The sequence below is a fragment of the Palaemon carinicauda genome, chromosome 30, assembly GCF_036898095.1.
Source record: "Palaemon carinicauda isolate YSFRI2023 chromosome 30, ASM3689809v2, whole genome shotgun sequence".
Lineage (NCBI taxonomy): Eukaryota > Metazoa > Arthropoda > Malacostraca > Decapoda > Palaemonidae > Palaemon > Palaemon carinicauda.
This window is the reverse complement of record NC_090754.1, coordinates 29,585,082-29,608,038: the sequence shown is the minus strand read 5'-3', so window position 1 is coordinate 29,608,038 and position 22,957 is coordinate 29,585,082. Positions and strand designations below refer to the sequence as shown.

The 22,957-nt window shown below is 46.3% G+C and overlaps 2 protein-coding genes across 2 annotated transcripts in view; one reads left to right on the top strand and one right to left on the bottom strand.

The window, feature by feature from the left end:
- Positions 1–17,357, top strand: part of hop (tyrosine-protein kinase hopscotch) — a 243,615-nt gene extending 226,258 nt beyond the window's left edge. The window contains exon 24 of the mRNA XM_068353566.1: positions 16,724–17,357. The gene's annotated coding sequence lies outside the window, so the exon portion shown is untranslated. The remainder of the gene's footprint in view (positions 1–16,723) is intronic.
- Positions 15,534–22,957, bottom strand: part of EMC8-9 (ER membrane protein complex subunit 8/9) — a 57,951-nt gene continuing 50,527 nt past the window's right edge. Inside the window, exon 6 of the mRNA XM_068353567.1 lies at positions 15,534–15,794. Within this exon, the coding sequence (XP_068209668.1) occupies positions 15,626–15,794 (169 nt within the window). The 3' untranslated portion in view covers positions 15,534–15,625. The remainder of the gene's footprint in view (positions 15,795–22,957) is intronic.

Here is a 22,957-nt window from a genome sequence, read left to right as displayed (position 1 = left end):
TGCTAAAGCTTTCATGGTTGTTATGCAGGAACAACTTTCATCGTTAGTTAAAGCTTTCAGCCACCCTTCTCAGTCCGTCAGACGTAAGGACGTCTCTTTGCCTGTTAAGAGATCTTCTTCTAAGAGAGATTTTAGTATCTCTCCCAAGAAACCTCTGCGCACTTCGTCGGCCGTACGACAACGCACACCCTCTTCATCGGCACGCTGCCAGGAATTTCCTTCCCCCCTCTCCCGGCGCCAGGACGATACTGTCTCTCGTTCTCGGCGCCGTTACGATTCCGTTTCCCTTTCGAAACGCCTGGACGTTACTGGCCTCGTTTCTTAGGAAACAGGATGAATGCAGTCTGCATTTTCAAGGCGACGGCAGCCTGCATCTTCAGGACGCTTCCGTTTCTCGTCATCGTGACGATACTGCCTCTCGTCATCGTGACGATACCGCTTCTCGTCATCGTGACGATACCGCTTCTCGCCGACTGGATGTTAGCGGCGCTCGGCGCCAGGATTCAAACAGCTCTCGCTGCCAGACTGCTGACACCCCAACTCTTCGGGATGTTATCCTTGAGCAGGACCTCGAAGATATTTCGGAAGAGGAAGAAAAACCTGCCGACTCTTCTAGCGATTACAAGGTTCTTTCTCGCTCTCTTTTGGAACTTTATGGGGAGGAATTTCAACCTTCGGCCCCTCGTTCTCCTCAGTCTCAATTTACCAGGAAGAAAGCTACTAAGTCTTCGGCCTTCATCAAAATGAAACTTTCAATTTCGGCCAGGAAAGCTCTCGCTAAAGTGGATGATTGGATGAAGGAATGGAGACAAGCTGTCAAGACCACCTTTTCTTTTCCACCGTCTTGGCTCGCTTCCAAGGCCGGTATGTGGTATGAGACAAGGGAACCTTTCGGGTTAGGAGTGCCTTCCTCCTCCCAAGGTGACTTCTCGGCTCTTGTGGACTCGGCAAGAAGGCATGCTTTAAACTCTGCCAAGGTGATGTGGTCCATGTCGGAGCTTGATCACCTCGTCAAGGGAATTTTCAGGGTTTTCGAGGTTTTCAGCTTCCTGGACTGGTCTCTCGGGACTCTGGCCAGGAAGTCTGAACTTCTGGAGGACACAAAGGACCTGACGAGTATCATGTCCTGCATGGACAAAGCTCTAAGGGATGGAGCTAATGAATTGGCTTCCCTTTTCTCAGCAGGGGTCTTAAAGAAGAGGGCCCTTTTGTGCTCCTTCACCTCTAGATCTGTGACTGTTGCCCAGAGGTCGGAGCTACTTTACGCCCCTTTTTCACGTCATCTTTTTCCTGAAGCTCTGGTCAGAGATATCTCCCTTTCTCTGGCTCAGAAGGCTACTCAGGACCTTTTGTCTCGGTCGGCTAGAAAGACCTTACCTGTTGCTCCTGCTCCTCTGAAGAAGGAGGAGAAGTAGTTTCAACAGCCCTTTCGGGGCAGGATCTCCTCGAGAGCGGATTTTAGGGGGAGAAGACAAGAGTCAGGGCCAAGGACCAGCAGGGGTGCGTTTAGGCCCCGGTCCAAAAAATGAGATGGAAATCCTCCAGACACCAGTAGGGGCAAGACTGTCTCGTTTTTGGCAGTCTTGGGAAAGGAGAGGGGCGGACACCTGGTCCCTCTCAGTCGTCAAGGAAGGTTACAAGATCCCCTTTTTAAAGAAACCACCTCTCTCAGACTCTCCCCTAGCCTTAGTGGCTCAGTACACCGACGTGGGGAAGCGAGAGGCTCTTCTGGAGCTAGTCGACCAGATGTTGGTCAAGGGAGCAATAGAGCCAGTTCAAGACCTCGCCTCCCAAGGCTTTTACAATCGCCTGTTTCTGGTTCCCAAGAACTCGGGTGGATGGAGACCAGTCCTAGATGTCAGCTCTCTGAACGCCTTTGTGGAGAAAACAAAGTTCTCCATGGAGACGACTCAGTCAGTGCTGGCTGCAGTTCGTCCAGGAGACTGGATGGTTTCTCTCGACCTGCAGGACGCTTATTTTCACGTCCCCATTCATCCGTCTTCGAGGAGATATCTGAGGTTTGTGTTCCAGGGCAAGTGCTTCCAGTTCAGGGCACTTTGCTTCGGTCTCAGCACAGCTCCCCAAGTTTTCACCAGACTAATGGCGAATGTGGCAGGCTGGTTACACCAGGAGGGGATAAGGGTCTCCTTCTATCTAGACGACTGGCTGATCCGGTCACAGTCGAAAGAGAAATGTCTGGAGGACCTAATGAAAACTTATACGATCACTCAGGACCTGGGACTCATCATCAACTGGGGGAAGTCTCAGACCGAGCCGAATCAGACTATTCTCTATTTGGGGATAGTTCTGAATTCAGTTCTTTTTCAGGCTTCTCCCTCCCAGGAGAGGCAGACCAGGTGCCTGGACAGAGTCAAAGACTTTTTGAGGAAGCAGGAATGCTCAGCGAAGGAGTGGATGAGTCTGCTGGGAACTCTATCCTCCCTGGAGCAGTTTGTCCCTTTGGGGAGACTGCACCTAAGGCCTCTGCAACACTTCCTCGCAAAGGTTTGGAACAGAAAGATCCAGGACACTTTTTCTTTTCCCATTCCGACAGAGATCAAGGATCTTTTAATGTGGTGGCTGGACCCAGCTCTGTTGGGAAAAGGGATCTCCTTGTTCAAGAAGAACCCCGACCTAGTGTTATTCTCAGACGCGTCCGAGTCAGGCTGGGGAGCAACACTAGGGAACAAAGAGGTCTCAGGTATTTGGGAAGGGAGTCAGGTCAGTTGGCATATCAACAGGAAGGAATTGATGGCCATTTTGTTAGGGCTCAAGGCCTTCAAAACCTCGGTGTCGGGAAAGACAGTGGAGATCAATTCCGACAACACCACAGCTCTCGCGTACATAAGGAAGCAAGGGGGAACTCACTCCCTCTCTCTGTTCTCAACTGCGAGAGAGCTTCTCCTCTGGGCGAACGAGAACGAGACCCAGTTGTTGACAAGGTTTGTTCAAGGGCAGAGAAACATCAGGGCAGACATGCTCAGCAGGAGGGGACAGGTCCTTCCTACAGAGTGGACTCTCAACCCGCATGTCTGTCGGAGCCTCTGGAAGTTGTGGGGCAGACCAGTAATAGACCTTTTCGCCTCCGGTCTAAACAAGAGGATCCCCAACTACTGCTCCCTAGTCCCGGACGAGGAAGCTGTTGCAGTGGACGCCTTCTTGATGGATTGGACGGGGCTGGACATGTATGCCTTTCCCCCGTTCAAGATCATCAATCTGGTTGTCAGGAAGTTCGCTCTCCTCGATTCGGGACGAATGATCATAGTGGCTCCATTCTGGCCTACGAGGGAATGGTTCACCGAAATGGTAGGGTTGCTGATGGACTTTCCAAGAAGACTCCCGGCAAGTCCAGATCTTCTCAGACAACCCCACTTCGAGAGATTTCACCAAAACCCCCTCGCTCTCAATCTGACTGCCTTCAGACTGTCGAGAAGCTCGTTAGATCTCGAGGCTTTTCGGCGCAAGCGGCGAAAGCTATTGCCAGGGCAAGGAGGATCTCTTCACAAAGAGTCTACCAGTCAAAGTGGGAGACCTTTAGAGCTTGGTGCAGGAGGCGCAAGGTTTCCTCGTCCTCTACCTCTCTAAGCCAGATTGCAGACTTTCTTTTGTACCTCAGGCAGGATGCTAAGCTGGCTGTATCTACCATTAAAGGATACAGGAGCATGCTCTCAACCGTCTTTAGGCATAGAGGCTTAGAGTTATCTCAGAATAAGGACTTGCAGGACCTCATTAGTTCTTTTGAGACAACGAAGTAGGTGCACTTAAGACCCCCTTCTTGGAACCTGGATGTGGTGCTTAAGTTTTTGTGCTCCAGGAAGTTTGAGCCTATCTCGCAAGCTTCTCTGCGAGATGTGACTAAGAAAACCCTCTTCCTTTTGTCTCTAGCGACTGCCAGGAGGATCAGCGAGGTCCAGGCAATCGAGAAGCGTGTAGGCTTCACCCTAAATGGAGCGGTTTGTTCCTTGAGGTTCGACTTTCTCGCCAAGAATGAGAACCCTTCGAAACCCTGGCCTAGGACTTTTGAAGTCCCTAACCTCACGAATCTAGTAGGTCAGGAACAGGAAAGCCTCCTCTGCCCGGTTAGGGCTCTCAAGGCTTATTTGGCCCACACTAAGAGCGTGAGGGGTGCTTCCAACTCCTTATGGTGTTCGGTGAAGGATCCTCAAAAACCCGTCAAAGAACGCTTTGTCCTTTTTCCTGAGGGAAACTATTAGGGAAGCCCACCTCTTTTGTGAGGAAGAAAACTTCGCCCTGTTAAAAGTACGGGCTCACGAAGTAAGGGCCATTGCTGCTTCGCTGGCATACCGGAAAAATATCTCAGTTAAGCAGATCATGGACGCAACGTTCTGGAGGAGCAACTCTGTCTTCGCTTCTCATTACCTCAGAGAGGTAAGAGTGGACTATGACAAGTGTTATACCTTGGACCCATACGTAGCTGCGGCTTCTGTATTAGGCAAAGGAGTTACTACCCCCACTCAACCTTAGTTTATGTACTTGTATATGGGTTTGTGTTTTTTATGGTTATCTGAGGTCCTCGTCCTGTGGTACGGTTCCCTCAGTCCAGATAGATAGTTTATATCTATTTCTGCAAGGTTAGATGGTTAGCTTTAGTAAGGTTGCAGGTTTTTTATATGGGAAGGTAGTTTTTCTGAAGTCTAGTCAAGTTGTTGGTCCTACCCCTTTGACAGACTCGATTGAGTTGTTTGCAGCGTAGCAGGTCTACTCCTGGCTGAACACTCCTAAGGGAAAGCGACTCTAGAGGCAGTTACCTTTGAAGTCAGCTACCTTAGCAGGTAAGGAATCAAGGTGTTTGTTCTCCTACAACTCTTTTGTTGTTTCCCCAACTATGTTTTTTCTGTCTGTTTCCCTCCTCCAAATGTGTGAATCAGCTATATATATATAACTGCCAGGTAAGTTCTATTCATAAAAATGGAGTTTTTATGATAAAACAAAGTTTTATGAATACTTACCTGGCAGTTATATATATATTTTAAAGCCCACCCACCTCCCCTCAGGAGACAGGTCGGGCAAAGATTATCTGAGGAACAGAAAACGGGAATGATTCCAAGTACCACCCTGTAAGGGTTGTTAACCATCTAACCACACAACCACCACAAGGCGGTTGCCGCGATTTTCGATTAAATTCTGCCGCAGTCGGAGACTCAGCTATATATATAAAACTGCCAGGTAAGTATTCATAAAACTTTGTTTTATCATAAAAACTCCATTTTTCTATCTGCAGTGTATCCTATACTGCAAATATACTGACTACCTGTATAAACATATACTGTAATTCAGTCGGCATAGCTAGTCCCTGCTAGCGCAGCCAGCATGCTAGCTAAAAGAGAGAGAGACAGCATGGAGTGAAGGCTGCCTTATTACTGTGTATGTATACACTAATTAGGAATGTAAATATCTAATTTACTGCCTTCTCCAGAAAAAAGGTTCAAATAGAAGGGGAGAATGTTACATTCAGGCTTCCATCCAGCCAGCAAGGTCTGGCCAGCACATAGCCGGCAGGCTAGCATCCGGCAGCACTTGTACAGTCGGCATAATGCCGGCTGAGTCAGCATCTATCTGTGCCGGTCTAATACCCCAGCAACAGAACTTGTGGCCAGCAGTCCAAGGGAGGACTGTAGAACCTTGGTGACAGAAGGGACTTCCCACCAACAGCTATCATGGCTGCCAGCGGCGACAGATGACATGGCTGCCAGCAGCCTACATAGCCGCCAGCAGCCGTCATAGCCGCCAACAGTTTGTATAAAACATGGCCGCCGGCAGTTGTCATGGTTGCCAGCAGCCGGCATAGCCGCAGGCAGTCGGACAATAGATGTAGAGTAGGAGTCTGGCCGGCCCCCGCAATCCACCGGCAACGGTGAGATTGCAGGACAACAGCTCAAAGAAAAACAATGGGTCGGCTATCACAAAAGAACAGAGGGGGAGGGAAAAGGGTCCTGTATGAGGTGTGGAAGGAGCCGGCAAGGTTGCTGGTCCTACACACCTCTAAGAAACTGTTTCAGTATCGGCGCCATCCTAGGCAGCAGGAGAATTCCATTCTCCAACCTAGGGTCTGCTAATACAGTTAAGGGGACGGCAGCAGTGCCGCCTCCTCTCAACAAGGGAGAAACAGAGTTCCAGTGCCGGCACCATCCTAGGCCTCAGAAGAATGACTATTCTTCAGCCTAGGGTCTGCGAGCACAGGACTAGTCTACTAGACCACAGGGAGAAGGTGGCGGCATCATACAACCACTTCAGGAGCGGCCTAGGAAGGGCTAGCCTCCTATGTCGGCAGCCTAGCCAGCAGGGGAATGACTATTCACCCTACTGCCGACTGTCAGCACAAGACTAAATACTCTGAGGTTCTGACCAAATCCCAAGACCTGCTATCTGCGGTTAAGGGAAGGGACAGAAAACCCTAGGCTAGTCATGCCTGAATGAAAACTCGAGGCACGACCCACTAGGGTTGTAGCCTAAGGCTACACTCAGAGGGAAAGAGAGATTACCCTTAAATCTCCACTAGAGACGAGCATCGGTTTATACAATAATTCTAGCAGATATCTATCTCCGTTTGAATTGATAAACCAATACACGAGGGTAACCGGGGAAATGTCGAAAGTATACTATATCGTCTAGGTTAGGTTACCCAGGCAAGACGAGATATTGGTTACCTAAATCACCGAAACTCTGACATCGACATAGAAAAAGGAAAATTATGCATATAAATCTCTTTACAAGTATAAAATGCCTAAATAGCTTTCATAATTAATGCTATTTAAACCGGGAATGTCGTTCTACTAACTAAATAACACATGCCTAACGAACGACAGCGCCCATGGCGCCTCCGGTAACAGGCCTAGCTCCTAATCACAATAAATTACTCTGATTTCATTGAGACAGGAGCTAAATTACACACATTGTAAAGAATCAATACTCAACTTTCCAGAGGCAAAAGAAGCTGGAGATTGCCTAATAATTCTTGAAAATCGATCGAAAAGGTCAGATCAACAGGGAACACCACCATGCATAATTGCTACAGAATTAGGAATGTCCGCCATCTTGGATATGGCGCTGTTGTGATACTCAATAGTAGTATGGGAACTAGGGTAACCTTGATACGGCTCCCCTTCTAATTCTGCCACTTTCCCCCTCGAAGCGCAAACACTATTTTGGGCGCAGATTGCTATGTGGCGTGTCAAGAATACATCCACTGATATTATGCGATATCCTTGAGAAATTTTTAAGGATATTCATGCCAGGAGTTAGAATTCTGGAGACCTAAAGGTAAAATTCTCTGGGAATATCACTGTAGTACATATATCCCTTAAGAAGCTACTAATAGGAACGTCCATCAGGACGACATGGCTTGAGCCCAAAAATATTTCCAGCCATTCTACCTAGGAAGGAATGTTCAGCCTACAAGTAAAGTACCCAAGAAGACCAGCATTTAACTATCTCCATCAACCTGAGGAATGAGTAGTTTTGCTTTCAATTTTGAATGAAAAATTATTTTAGTACAGTAATAAAAAAAAAATTTCAAGTAAAAGATGAGAATTTAAAACTTGTTTATTTAAGTGTTCTACATAGAAACATTTGAAGTATTTAACAGAAATTTTGTTCTAATGCTAAAACTAGGCTTTAACTTAATCAGAGAATTTATTAAAGTCTTGTAAGATATACTAACTTGAATTTTACCTAATTTCTTATAAATATAAAGGAATAGATTGGTATCTTAACCTAAGTAATAAAGGTTTTACTCTACCTTGGAAAATATCTGGTAAAATACCATGTACAGACAAAAACAGGTAATTAAATGTTACAAAATATCTTCTGGATGACATGTGCCTAATGAATCAAAGAAATATTTAAAGTATGACAAATTCGTAGATAATTTGTATTTTTCTCAACTATACAAACCTTAGCTATTTAATAGGGGTATTACTTTCGGCGTAGCTGAAATGACGAGCCACTAAAATTTAACGAGGGTTTATACTACCCACACCACTAGTTATTGGGGGTAGGGGAGGGTAGCTTGCTACCCCCCCCCCCTCACATACACACCTGTGCTTGGGCAAGTTTGATTAAATAGCTAAGGTTTGTATAGTTAGGAAAAATACAAATTATTTACGAATTTGTCATTTGTTCCGTAACTGACATACAAACCACGCTATTTAATAGGGGTGACTCACCCATTAGGAAGGGTGGACGTCCCAGCCAGTACTGGCTTTTTGGCTTTGCCCGGGGACTCGTTATTTGAGTGTGTCAGCACCCAAGAAACAAGGAGTCCCTGCACCTCACTAGAACCTTGCTACGCAAGGACTGCGGCCTACGCAAGCTGTGTGTGAAGGCATAAGGAAGTGTGACTCGTCCTAGGAAGTTGATCTGAAGTTCTTTAGATGGAAACTTGTAGACTAGGACTCTCCCAATACCACCTCGTCAGGGTATGGGGATGTGACAGTATTAACTTAATACTAGGAACACAAGGAAACATGGTTTACCTGCAGTGGTTTGAGGTCAGCTATGCAGAGAACCCACGATGCTGCTTTCCCCAAGAGAGGGGATGATGAAGAAAAGAATAAGGGCCAGTCAAACCTTTTCATTCATGCAGACTAAAACCGGGTAACAATGCCCTCAACTTTCTGCTACTTGTCCAATAAGGAGCTTGAGGTTTTAAACCAGCTGTTGTGCAGCTACCACAGGGCCGATAGAGAACGTATCAAGTTTCCTGTGGGTCACGTCTTGCAGGTAGTGGGCTGTGAAGGTTGTCTGACGCTTCCACACCCCAGCTTGAAGGACCTGCGTCACTGAAAAATTCTTTTTGAAGGCCAGGGACGCAGCTACGCCCCTGACATCATGTGCTCTAGGGCGACGTGACGGAGGAGGATCTGGATTCAGGGCCAGATGAATCACCCTACGAATCCATGCAGAGATGGTGTTCTTAGTGACACTCCTCTTAGTCCTCCCTGTGCTAACGAATAAAGCTGGCACATGAGGACGAACTGCAGCTGTTCTTTTAAGATAGAGCCTCCAACTCCTTACTAGGCACAGTAGGAGATGGTCTGGGTCATCTGTTACGGAACGGAGACTAGAAATCCAGAAGGAGTCGAACCGAGGATCCGCAACTCCCGGATTCTGAGTCTTAGCAATAAGCTTGGGAACAAATCTGAATGTTATCTCCCCCCATCCCCTTGAATGGGCGATGACACACGAGAGATCATGAAGTTCGCTAACACGCTTGGCCGAAGCCAAAGCTGGTAGGAACACCGTCTTCCAAGTTAGGTGGCGATCTGAAGCCTGGCGTAATGGTTCATAGGGAGGTCTCTTAAGAGACCTGAGAACTCGAACCACGTTCCATGGAGGTCTCACTTCCGACTGAGGGCAGGTAAGTTCATAACTTTGTATGAGTAGGGAACGTTCCAGCGAAGAAGAAATGTCCATTCCTTTCAGCCTGAAAGCTAGACTTAAGGCTGAGCGATAGCCTTTCACTGCCGAGACTGAAAGGCGCATTTCTTCCCGCAAATACACGAGGAACTCCGCTATTGTTGGAATAGTGGCATCGAGTGGAGAGATACCCCTTCCACGACACCAACCACAGAAGACTTTCCACTTTGCCTGGTAGACAGTTGCGGATGACTTTCGCAGATGTCCAGACATCCTGACCGCAACTTGTTGCGAAAATCCTCTCTCAGCGAGGAGATGCTGGATAGTCTCCAGGTGTGAAGTCGTAGCAAAGCTACGGCTTTGTGAAAGATGTTGGCATTTGGTTGTCTGAGTAGATTGTGCTGTGGAGGGAGCTCTCTCGGTAGCTCCGTTAGGAGTTGCATTAGGTCCGGAAACCATTCCACGTGATGCCATAGCGTAGCTATAAAGGATCATCGAAAGATTGACCGATGTTCTGGTCTGGTTGAGCACCCTCCTCATCAGACAGAACGGGGGAAAGGCGTAAACGTCGATGTTGTCCCACTGTTGTTGGAAGGCATCTTGCCAGAGAGCCTTGGGGTCTGGGACTGGGGAGCAGTACAGGGAAGCTTTTAGTCCAGAGCTGTTGCGAACAGATCCACAGTCGGAGAACCCCACAAAGTCAGGACTTTGTTGGCTACCAGATGATCCAAAGACCACTCGGTACTCACTATCTGAGACGCTCTGCTCAGATTGTCGGCGAGCACATTCCTTTTGCCTGGAATGATACGTGCCGATAGCGGAATCGAGTGGACTTCGGCCCATCTCAGTATCTCTACTGCAAGATGGGATAGCTGCTTCGAAAAGGTACCTCCTTGTTTATTGATGTAAGCCACTACTGTGGTGTTGTCGCTCATCACCACCACAGAGTGACCCGCCAGGTATTGTTGGAACTGTTGAAGGGCTAGAAAGACGGCCTTCATCTCTAGAAGATTTAAATGGAGGTACTTTTCTGATTCTGACCACAGGCCTGAGCTTGTATGGTGCAGTACGTGGGCCCCCCACCCTTTCTTTGAGGCGTCCGAAAACAGCATCAAATCCAGGGGGAAGACGAGAAGATCCACTCCTCTTCGTAGGTTCTCGTCTGTCACCCACCACTGGAGGTCCGTCCGTTCCGCAGGTCCCATAGGGATCAGGATGTCTGGGGAATCGTAACCTTGATTCCACCAGGACTTGAGTCGCCACTGGAGGGATCTCACCCTGAGGCGACCGTTGGGAACTAGACGAGCCAATGATGAAAGGCGACCGAGGAGACGTAACCACGATTGGGCTGGAAGTTCTTCTCGTCTGAGAAAAGGGCTTGCAACCTTCCTCAGCCTTGCTATCCTGTCGTCTGATGGGAAGGCTTTGTGGAGATTGGTGTCTATAACCATGCCTAGATATACCAGTCTTTGAGTGGGAAGCAGAGAGGACTTCTCGAGATTTACCATGATCCCCAGAAGTTTGTCCTGGTGTTGAAGAAGGGATGACACCGAGTCTGCTAGGATCAGCCAGTCGTCCAGATAATGGAGGAGATGGATGCCGATCCTGTGTGCCCACGAAGATATTAGGGTGAACACTGGTGAAATCCTGTGGTGCTGTGGAGAGACCGAAACACAGCACCTTGAACTGGTACTCCTTGTTGTCTTGGTTGAATCTTAAGTACTTCCTTGAAGACGGATGGACTGGGATCTGGAAGTATGCGTCCTTCAGATCCAGTGTACACATGAAGTCTTGCGGTCTCACTGCTAGTCTGACCGTGTCTGCGGTCTCCGGTCTCCATGCTGAACGGAGTTTGTTTGACAAACTTGTTCAGACCTGAGAGGTCGATGACTGGTCTCCAGCCTCCAGACGCCTTCTTTACAAGAAAGAGTCAACTGAAGAAGCCTGGGAACCCGTCGAGGACCTCTTGGAGAGCGCCCTTCTTCAACAGGGTCTGGAATTCTGCCCGAAGGGCTTGCCCCCTTGCTGATCCCATGGCAAGGGAGCTCAATGATACTGGATTCGTCGTCAGAGGTGGTAAGATGTTGTGAACGGGACGCGATATCCCTGACTGATTACGGAAATCGTCCAGGAATCGGCCCCGAGTTGCTGCCACCTGTCTGCGTAACTTTGTAGACATCCCCTCACTGGTGGAAGTGCAGGGGGACTGCCAATCCTAGCGTTTGCGGCCTCGGCTGCTCCCTCTAGGATTCTTACCTCCTCTACAGTAGAGGACTTTTTGCCTTTCCTGTCCTTGGCAGGAAAGGGCTTAGACGCCACTGTCTTCGCTGCTGCTGTCAGTTTCGTGGTCTTGGTCGGACGGGACTGCTGGGGTGCTGGAGGCTTATAGGGCTTAGATGACAAAGCCCTATGAAGGAGGGAGTCTTGGTGGGACTTCCTCCACCTCTCAGTGGCCTGTTCCACATCCTTAGGCTCAAACAATTTCGTTCCTTCTAAGGAAGAATGCCTGAGCCTATTTATCTCGGTGCTAGGGACCTTCTGATGGAACCTGTCAGCCACCGCATCCCGACATTTCAGGATGGTGTTCGTCCACAAGTTCGAGACTGTGGGCCAGAAACTCGATCGTGCGAGTGCCTGAGAGGAGGAACGTCTCCATAGCTTTCCTGGTACGTTCTTTGGAGAAGTCCTCCGAGCGTATCAGGATACCTAAGTTCCCTAACCAGATATCCAGCCACGAAGTGTCTTGCATAGCACACTTCGCAACCTTCTCCTGGTTAAGGATCTCGGTTGTCGAGAATGAGACCTGCCGGTTGGAGTGTCTCTCAAGAGGGACTCCCCTGGTAAGCTCTTCCAGCGAATGGTGGAGGGGAAGAGCTAAACAAGGCTCCTCCAAGATCTCGAACTACCTCCTTTGTTGTACGCGAGGAGGTGGAAGAAGCTTGTTGCCGGCACTGGAACGGTTGGAGGAGGACAACTCAGAGAGTTGAACAGCGATCTTGTCCCTGGTACTCTTAACCCCCTGAGACCAGGGCAGGGCTGCACTGGTCTTAGGAGGTTTTTGAGTGCCAAATACGCGGTCCAAGACCGTGTCTTTGTCCTCTCGAGGGGGGATCTCTGGGTCAGCAAACCCATTGAGAGCCCTCATAAGAGTCAGAACCTGCCAAAATACGTGCTCTGACTCTTATAGTTCTCCTCCGGATGTTGGACTTGCAGCGAAGTCTCCTGTCCCCAAAGGCTCTTCTTGGGGAGATTCGCGGACGTTCTCAAAGTGGCTAGCTGGCTCCGTCCTAAGTCTTGTCGAGGATTTTGGTACTGTCTTCGAGTCCTTCGACTCCTTTCTGGGAAGGATGTAGGACTCAAACATAGACGGTGGAAAGTTCCCTTCAACCCCTACCCAAGAAGACTTTCCAACGCGAGGTGGGGTTTCCCTCACTGGTGCGATAGGGGAACGTCTCACCTCACGTGACTCCCCTGATGACGGGAAGTCCTTATCCGACAGGGAGGGAGAAAAAGTCTGGGGGGGGGTGAAGGAACCTGCCTCAAAGGCTTGCGAGGAGTCAACTTAGTTCTCGGAGAAGTTACCGCGTCCGAAACTCCTCTTTTTCTCTTCAGAGGGGTAGAAACAGCCAAGGATCTGTAACCTAACTCAAGAGAGAACAGGCTTGAAAGCCTGGACAACTGCTCTGATTAGCGCACTGAATCATGGCTGTCGACTGACAGACGAGCTGTCAGACACTCCCTCTGGAGGGACAGGGATCGACGGATCCCTGGGAGGAGTTTCCATAGGGGGGTTTGCCTGAAAAGAAGAAAAAGGGATCTTGGACCGCTGATATGCGCTTGCGGGGAGGGGATGGCGACCTTGCCGTGCGTTGTCCAGCAGCCTCGCGCGTGAGAGGGTATTGACGCTCGCGCGATGGAGAATACCCGGGGCCGCACGCGGGAGATTGGTGGCGCGCGGGAGACTGCTGATGCACGTGCGTGCGCGCGATTGCAAAGGCGCGCAGAAGGGTAATGGGGCGTAGGAGCGCGCGCGGGAGACTGTGGGCACACAGGAGAGCACACAGGAGACTGATCGCGCACGCGCGGGTAAGTGTTCGCGCCGGATCAGGTTGTTGGACACGCAGGCGTGGGGGCGAGAGTTCGCGCGGCCCAGTAGATGTCGTAGGGCACCCGCGCGCAGGAGAGATACCCCTGGCGCGCGGGCGCGCAGTTGGAGCCTGTGCGCGTGTCAGGATGGCGGGGCGCAACTGCAGGAAAGAATGGGCGCGCGCGCGCATATCCTCGTGGGAGCGAGAAGGTGACTGTGCGTGACTGCGCAATGGCGAGCGCTGACGCGCTGGAGACAGCAGTTGACGCGTTGGCGAGCGCTGGCGCATAGGAGAAGTCTTCTTTGACTTCCCAACAGCGCCCAGATCCGAAGATCGTGGGCGCGCAGGAGAGATCGCTGTGTGTGGGCGCTGGCGCGGGAGAGTGCTGGCGCGCAGGAGAGTGCTGGCGCGCAGGAGGTTGCTGGCGCGCAGGTGGTTGCTGGTGCGCAGGAGGTTGATGGCGCGCAGTGGCGCACTGACGAGCAGGTGAGCGCTGGCGCGCTACCTCAGCAAAGCCTGGCGCGCAGGAGAATGTTAGCGCGCATGCTCATCATTAGCATGGCACGTAAGGGACGTATGCGCGCGATGGCGCATACGCCCTTGATGCCCCGTAATAGGGTTCGATGCCTGACGAGCATGCAAGTCAGGTTTTGTAGGCGCGTAACACGCATCAGCTCTCAGGAACGGCGACAGCAGGTCTGTCGGGTGGAAGGTCGACGTGTCCTTTGAAAAGACGACCTTCCACCGAAGGGGATCGCGAACAATCCGCTGAGAGCTCCAGGACCATAGCAGCAACAGTCGGCGAACGCTGACGAGGCTCCTCTGCGGCGGACTGCAACGGAGATGGTGAACCAAAGAGGCGCCTCCTCACCGCAGGTGAAGGAAGGCCTCTTTGGCGAAGAGGAAGGCGAGCCTTGCGACGGATATGCCCTCTGGGGGCCGTTGGATCAGCAAGCTGACCTAATGCAGTCCTCCGAAGAAGAGTCTCTGTAAGTGAACTCCCCCGAGGGGGAGCAACACCAGCAGGAGAGACTGTTGGACTTAGTTTCTCCCTCGTTGGTTGAGCAGGGACGGGAGAAACTAAGCCTTCAGCAGCTGCGGGATTTGAAGAGGCAGAGGTAATAGGAGATACCGCATTGGATACCTCTGTCACCACAACATCGACAATCGACAGAGGATCAACCTCTGCCAAAGTCGGCGATTGCTTGACAGCGGCACCCAATCGGATGTAGTCAAGCAATGCTTCCTTGGAGGGCGAACCCTCAAGCCCCAAGGAAGACCAAAGCTGCAATAGATGGGTTAATGACACATCCTCCCCCGGGGGGAGAGGTGGAGCTGCCTCGCCAGGGGATGCAACGCCATCTCTCGAACCTTGAGCTTGGAAAACAGAACCATGGTCTACACTACCACTCGACAGTCTCTCGAAAGAGACCAATCGAGTGGGAGCTTCGGAGGAGGTTTGGGCAACGGAAGAAGAGTTCTTGGGTTTTTCTCCTTCCAAAGAAACCTTCGAAGGAGAAAGATCCCGCCTGGACTTCTTACGTCGCCAAGAAAACCTCTCCCACTGGGAGGTAGACCACTCCCTACACTTACCACACTTGTTATTACTGTCACTAGCGGTGTGGGTAGTAAACCCTCATTAAATTTTAATGGCTCGTCATTTCAGCTACGCCGAAAGTAATACCCCTATTAAATAGCGTGGTTTGTATGTCAGTTACGGAACAAATACATTTTTACATTTATTTACTGAAACTTTCAGCTGCATAAAGAAGTTTATTAGGTTCATCTAATATTCAAGATGTTCAAGTTTAGTTTTTCTGGCTGTTAATCATTAGTAAACCTCCTAATAATGGATTAATATAAAAAATACTATATTGTTTAGCACTAATTACAGAAACATATCTGAACTGCTTGATTACAGATGAACATGTACAAGCTCTTAGAAAGTGAGCCAAACATTTTTTTCTAATGCAGTCATAAAAACAAATCATATCTAGGAAGAGTGCTTTAAAGTATTCTACATACATTCATAAGATTAACCAGTTTATGCTATAATAAAGAATCATCAGAGTTGAAATGCCAATTTTATATTAAAACAATACAGTACAGGAAACAAACGATTATATCGTACTTAGTCAGTTAATTAATAAACATTACAGTTAATCTTGATTGGCAGCAGCTATAGTTGTCAAGAGCTTATTGATCTGTGGATTTGTCCAGTCACAAGTAAGATCATCAAGATGATTGTCAAAATCATTCACATCATGTTGAACTTTACGCTGTAGGAGTTGAGACGTTACTTCTAGGGATCCCGTTTCAATGTGTACACTAGAAAAAAAAAACGTATAAATAACATTAAAATTTGTTAACTTTGCAAATAAAAAAATCTATATAAACAACATTAAAATTTGTTAATTTACAAATAATATACCAGCTAGTTTCAAGTAAAAACAATCGGATCCAGATTTCCAATACAGAAGTTGATAAAATTCACATATACAGCTTCTATGGGACAGACAAATATAGCACCAAAAATATACTACTGCCTGCAATAGTCATTACTGAATATTCTTTGGGACAACCCATCTGTTACAGGTTTAGTAATCCTTGTGTGTCTGCACTTCCCCTATCCATGTACTTTTGAGCATGAACTAGTGCTTGTATGTATCTTCACTCAATAGGGAAAGAGTACATATGAGCAGAAAAAGTTTTGCTTAATATAATAATACAATTTTGTATGTTTTGTTTTTACTGCAAAACTTGGGTGATGAATCTTTTTTATTTCTTTGGATTAATTAATTTCTGTGTAGGTTTGTGCTGGCTATGCATTGTATGACCATAATACTGGGTCAACCTAACCTAGGCTAGCCTCACTTACTTACCCATATCCAAACTTTATCTTCTCCACACCACACCTGGGAGCTATTAGTGCATACATGAGAGGGGTTACTCTACACAGGTCTTTTCTTATCTTGCTGTCCAGTATTTTCAACCTGATTTTGTTCTAATATATTTTTTTTTTAATGATTCTTAGTGATCTGGTTAAGCAACTTTACATAAATAATGGTAATGACAACAGGTGCATATGACAAAATTACAAAAAAAAGTATAGCTTATTAACAGGAAGTGATAGCAGTGAACTTCTTGTCAAAACACCAAGGACGAAATTGGTAAGTGGCTGAGGATAAAGTTCCTGTAAAGGTAAATATTAAGGTAAATATACTTTATGTGAAATTAAGATCTATTATTTCTTCCAGGCCAAGTAGTGAGGACATCATATTAGAGCTATCACAAGTTGGTGGCAAAAGAAAGAAGGCCGTAGCAAAGAGAAGGAGTCCATAGAGTCCACCAAGGTCTGCTATCTTCCAGACATAAAGGAGCAGAAAGGTCATATCAGGCTTAGTTCCCTAGTCAACTTAAACCTCTTCCGTCACTTGTGTTATCAAAAACAGGGGAGATAATTCAGCCTTACGAGTCGGACTCGACTCTTACAGAGCTGGCCTGAATAAATTCTAGGGAATAATATAGAATACCAAATCTATGAGATAAAGAATAAATCAAGATAAAAATTTGCTGTAATTATGAATTTAAATTTTATCAATTACAGCTGCGCTTTCCAAAATACAAAAAATTTAAGAACCGATAAATATCTAATAATACGGGTTTTCTAACTGAAAATTTAATTTTGTTATCTTCAAAAGACTGCACATGTAAAAATGTCTCATGATTAAAATTGTGCCACAAGCACTACATTTGTAAAGTATCTCATGAGGTGTGCACATTAAAACCACTGGGTCCATCTCGTATAACCAATACTCAAGCTTGCTAAAATGACTTCAGTTCTTTTCTTTTTCTGGTCAAATGATTTTTTAAGAGAAAAAGTTGGTTTGATCTGTTTGTTTATCATTTTCTTATTCACCATTCCACATTGTTTGCCATATTGTTATTATGAAATACTTTATTGTGGTTATATAATCCATAACATGGAATTTAATTGCTGATTTAGCTAGCAGCAGCATCTTTTTCACTACCAAAAACTATATTAAGGAGCTCTTTAATCTATAATACCAAGTGGTTCTTTTATGAGTAAACTCGAGGGCCTTTTATGGCACTTCTCAAATCAGAATGAATGGCAAATTTAAGATACACAACATTTACAATTGCTTCAACAATATTACTTGCTAGTAAAATGGCTGTTAATTTATATGTAAATACCACTGCCTCAGTAAGTAATGAAAATTGAATTGTTTTGTCCAAGCACACTGCAGAAAAAAACTGAACCGTTGAAGATGTAGATCCATAAGTACATATATAAAGATACTTTACTTCCAATATGTTTTGAGGCATGTTTTATGGTGATTATGAATATTATTATTATTACTACTATCTAAGCTACACCCCTAGTTGGAAAAGCAAGATGCTATAAGCCCAAGGGCTCCAACAAGGAAAAATAACCCAGTGAGGTAAAGAAATAAGGAAAATAAACAATAAGAGGAATAATGAACAATTAAAATATAATATTTTAAAAACAGTAACAACATCAAAACATATTTCATATATAAACTATAAAAAAAGACTTATGTCGGTCTGTTTAATATAAAAGCATTTGCTGTAAATTTGAATTTTTGAAGTTCTACCAGTTCAACTACCTGATTAGGAAGATCATTCCACAACATGAGAACAGCTGGAATAAAACTTAGTAGAATACTATGTAGTATTGAGCCTCATGATGGAGAAGGCCTGACTATTAGAATTAACAGCATGCCTTGTATTATAGGATGGAACTGTCTAGAAAGATATGTATGTAAAGGATGCTCAGAATTAAGATAAATCTTATGCAACATGAATAACGAACTACTTGAATGACGGTGCCAGAGATTAATATCTAAATCAGGAATAAGAAATTTAATTGACAGTAAGTTCCTGTCCAACAAATTGAAATTAGAATCAGCAGCTGAAGACCAGACAGGAGAACAATACTCGAAACAAGGTAGAATGAAAGAATTAAAACACTTCTTCAGAATAGATTGATCTCCAAAAATCTTAAAAGACTTTCTCAATAAGCCAATTTTTTTTTGCAACTAAAGGAGAGACAGATCTAATATGTTTCTCAAAAGTCAATTTGCTGTTGAGAATCACATAAAATTTTGAGAGCCATACAGAGTTAAATAAACATTATCAACGATGAGATTTGAATGCTGTTGTGGCCTGCACACATCTCTATGCAGTTCTGGAGGGACAGGGAGGCGGCTAGCCTCTCTTTTTTTTCTCTTGCTCCCTTCGCAAGAGAAAGTTCGACAGCTTAGGGAGGTTCTCGCTGAACTGCTGTCCTGCGATATCTGCATCTAGCTTTCCTACAGAGAAGGTTAGGTGGACCTCCTTCCATTCCTTCTCATCCGTGGGCAGGGCTAAAGACAGAGGCCTACACTCCTCTAGTGTAGGGCATGGTTTGCCTGCCTCAACTGCCTTGGCAACAGTTTGGAATGCCTTTGACGTAAATGGGAAGGCTCTCGAAGCAGGAGCAAGAAAGGTAAGGTGTTTCTTGCTCAATGCAGAAACTCGCGAGTTGGTATAACCTGCCTTCTTCAGGCTACTCGTCAAGAGAGCCTGTGCTTTGTCATGGTCGAATACCATGACCTCCTTCGGTTTCGTCTCCTCTTTTGACGCTGGTTCATTCTTCAATCGAATGAAGCACTCCGGATAGGCGTTAAAGTACGGCCAGAACTAAATGTCATCCAGGGGGACAGCTCCCATCTTCTCCGAGATCACTGTTCTTAACTTACTTACAATCATACTTTGAGTTTTGTTAGTATTTAACTTTGTGCCCCATTATTTGCACCATGCACTAATTTTAGCTAGATCTCTATTAAGGGATTTAGCAACCCCAGATCTACATTCAGGAGATGGAACTGATTCAAAGAGTGTAGCATCATTTGCATATACAACAAGCTTGTTTTCTAGGCCAAACCACATGTCATGTGCATATAGTATGAAAAGTAATGAGCCAAGAACATTACTATAAGGAACACCAGATATCACTTTCCTATAATCACTATGGTGCCTATCAATAACAACTTTGCAATCTATTACTGTACTTAAAAATTCAATAATAATGCTAAGAAACGACCTTCCCTCTCTCCACAGTTTGAGTTTGAAAACAAGGGCCTCATGATTAACACGGTCAAAGGTAGCACTAAAATCAAGGCCAATCATACGAACTTCCTGACCACAATCAAGGGATTTCTGTACAGCATTGGAGATTGTAAGAAGGGCATCACATGCAAATTAGGGAACATGATTACCTTCAGCAAACCTATTAAGATGTACATTTATATTTCTTTGATAAATAAAATAATGAATGCATATTTTTGTTTTCTTTATGATCCAAGGTAGAGGATAAGAAGATTGTTGAGTAGGGCTCATTCTGATGTTTGTAGATTGTAATGGCCCATTCACTCTAATTGTAAATAGTGGTTAAATTGTTTATGAATATGACAAATTTGGAATAATTTGTAATTTTCATAACTACAAATCTGAAGCTCTTTACATAGGAGTATTATTTTGGTGATAGCTGAAACCAGTCATTAAAGTTCTTGCTAGTTGTAACTACCCTCCACCAATAAGCGGAGGGGGTAGCAAGGGTAGACCAACCACCACGCTCACACAAGCACTAGTAAACAAACATCACTTTGCAATTGCGGCAGGACTTCTTGGGGAAGGTGATGGCAAGACCAGTGTGTGTAAAGAGCTGGTTTGTATAGTTAGGAAAAATACGAATTATTCTAAATTTGTCATTTGTTTTGACATGCTCAAGAAACTGAGGTTCCACTGACTTGGCAACTCAGCCACTAAGAGATAAATATTGATGACAATTCTTCCCTTCTTGTACCCGAGGCCAAAACAGTTGAGAGGACGCAAGACTCTTGGGTCTAAGACCTTTGGAGCCTCGGGGGGGAAAAATTAACCCCTGCGGAGGACGTCTGCTCCCGTCGCATACCCAATTGCAAGATCTCTTGCTACCTTGCCTTGCATGGGGAACCCGGGAGCCCTAAGGAAGGTAGCTCTAAAAGGAAAAGGACTTTTTAAACTTCAGGCCAATTGCTTTTGATTGTAAACTAGTTAAAAGGTTTTGATGGGAGCGAAAGACTACGTCTTTACTCCACCAAGCCGAAATAAAAAATGACGTTTGTTTTCTAGTGCTTGCGTGAGTGGGGTGGTCGGTCTACCCCTGCTAACCCACTCTGCTACCTAGTGGCGGGTAGTTACACCTAGCAAAAAACTTAAATGGCTGGTTTCAGCTATTGCCAAAATACAGTAATCCTACAATGTAAAGAGTTTATGGTTTGTATCTAGTGTCGGAACATGCATCACTTTGGTTTAGGAGTTATTTGTCGAGCAGGTGAGCATTGTGAAGGCCGAGCGATTCACGCCCTGGAGGACGATTGCGTTCCGGAGGAGAGCAACACGTTAGATTGAAACACTCTGAGCAACAGCCGAACGCTGGTTTGTTGAGCGACGAGGGTTTAAGCGTCGACGAGCTACGAATCACTGAACGAGGAGGTAGGCTGACGATTCAAGCCGAGGCGATTCACGCACCGTTTGCCGTTATACGCTCTGACGGTGATCAAAGCATTTCGGTTGCGAGACAAGTGAGAAAGCTGTCGGGTAGAAGATCAAAGTTCTTGACACTTACGAGTACGCATTTCCAAACAGCTGGAACAGCAGGCGATTGTACAGCTGCAAGCAGTTCACGCATAGCAGGCGATTCCCGAGAGGAAGATGGAAGAGCAGGTGGCTGTCGAATTGCAAGCGATTCTCTCTGTCACTTTCATTCCCTACAACTCTGATCCATATATCACAGTTGGTACAATCACTTTCTCATCCAGAACTCTACATTCATTTCTAACCCTCTATTCTTTACCACTTCTTTCACTGCCCCCAACACTTTAGATCCTTCATTCACTCTCCGACATACATTTGCTTCCACTCAACCGCTTGCAGCAACAACAGATCCCAAGTACTTAAACTGATCTACTTCCTTATGTAACACTCTAATCAACAGGGCATTCAACTTAGCACCACCTTCCCTTCTTTGCATCTTATAACCTTACTCTTACCCACATTAACTCTCAACTTCCTTCTCTCACACACTCTTCCAAACACTGTCACTAATCGACCAAGCTTCTCCTCCGAGTCTGCAACCAATACAGTATCATCTGCAAACACCAGCCGATTTACCACCCACTCAAGATCACTCTCATCTATCATCTATTAGTTTCAATTCTCGACCTAGCACTCGTGCATTTACTTCTCTCATAACTCCATTAACAACCAAATTGAACAATCTTGTCTAAATCACACATGCCTGTCTCAGTCCCACTCTCACTAGAAACCACTCACTCACTTCATTCCTATCCTAACACATGCTTTACTGCCTATGTAGAAACTCTTCACTGCCTCAACAAGGAAAATTAACATTCCCTGCTGAAACTGAGCAACCTTGTCACAGCATTCTCTTAAGATGAGGAATTATAAGCGTCAAAGTGATTATAGAAAACATTAGAAAGGGCACCAGGCATGGTTCATAATTTGGCAGAGGGTTTTTATGATCGCATATCCTTGCAGTCAACAATCACACTTATTGGGGGACCTAGCCTTTGACTAAAGAGTCCAACGGCAAGGCATCAATTTCCACAGTTATTGGCACAACTGAGATGGGGTGGGTTTAGCCTTTGACTGAATAGTCCTACCGCAAGGCATCGATTTCCACAGTTATTGGTACGACTGAGATGGGGTGTGCTTAGCCTTTGACTAAATAGTCCAATCACAAGGCATCGAATTGGCACGACTGAGATGGGGTGGGCTTAGCCTTGGACTAAATAGTCCAACCGCAAGGCATCGATTTCCAGTTATTGGCACGACTGGAATGGGGTGGGCTTAGCCTTGGATTAAACAGTCCAACCGCAAGGCATCGATTTCCAGTTATTGGCACGACTGGAATGGGGTGGGCTTAGCCTTGGACTATATAGTCCAACCGCAAGGCATCGATTTCCACAGTTATTGGCACGACTGAGATGGGGTGGGCTTAGCCTTGGACTAAATAGTCCAACCGCAAGGCATCGATTTCCAGTTATTGGCACGACTGAGATGGGGTGGGCTTAGCCTTGGATTAAACAGTCCAACCGCAAGGCATCGATTTCCAGTTATTGGCACAACTGAGATGGGGTGGGCTTAGCCTTGGACTAAATAGTCCAACCGCAAGGCATCGATTTCCAGTTATTGGCACGACTGGAATGGGGTGGGCTTAGCCTTGGACTATATAGTCCAACCGCAAGGCATCGATTTCCACAGTTATTGGCACGACTGAGATGGGGTGGGCTTAGCCTTGGACTAAATAGTCCAACCGCAAGGCATCGATTTCCAGTTATTGGCACGACTGAGATGGGGTGGGCTTAGCCTTGGACTAAATAGTCCAACCGCAAGGCATCGAT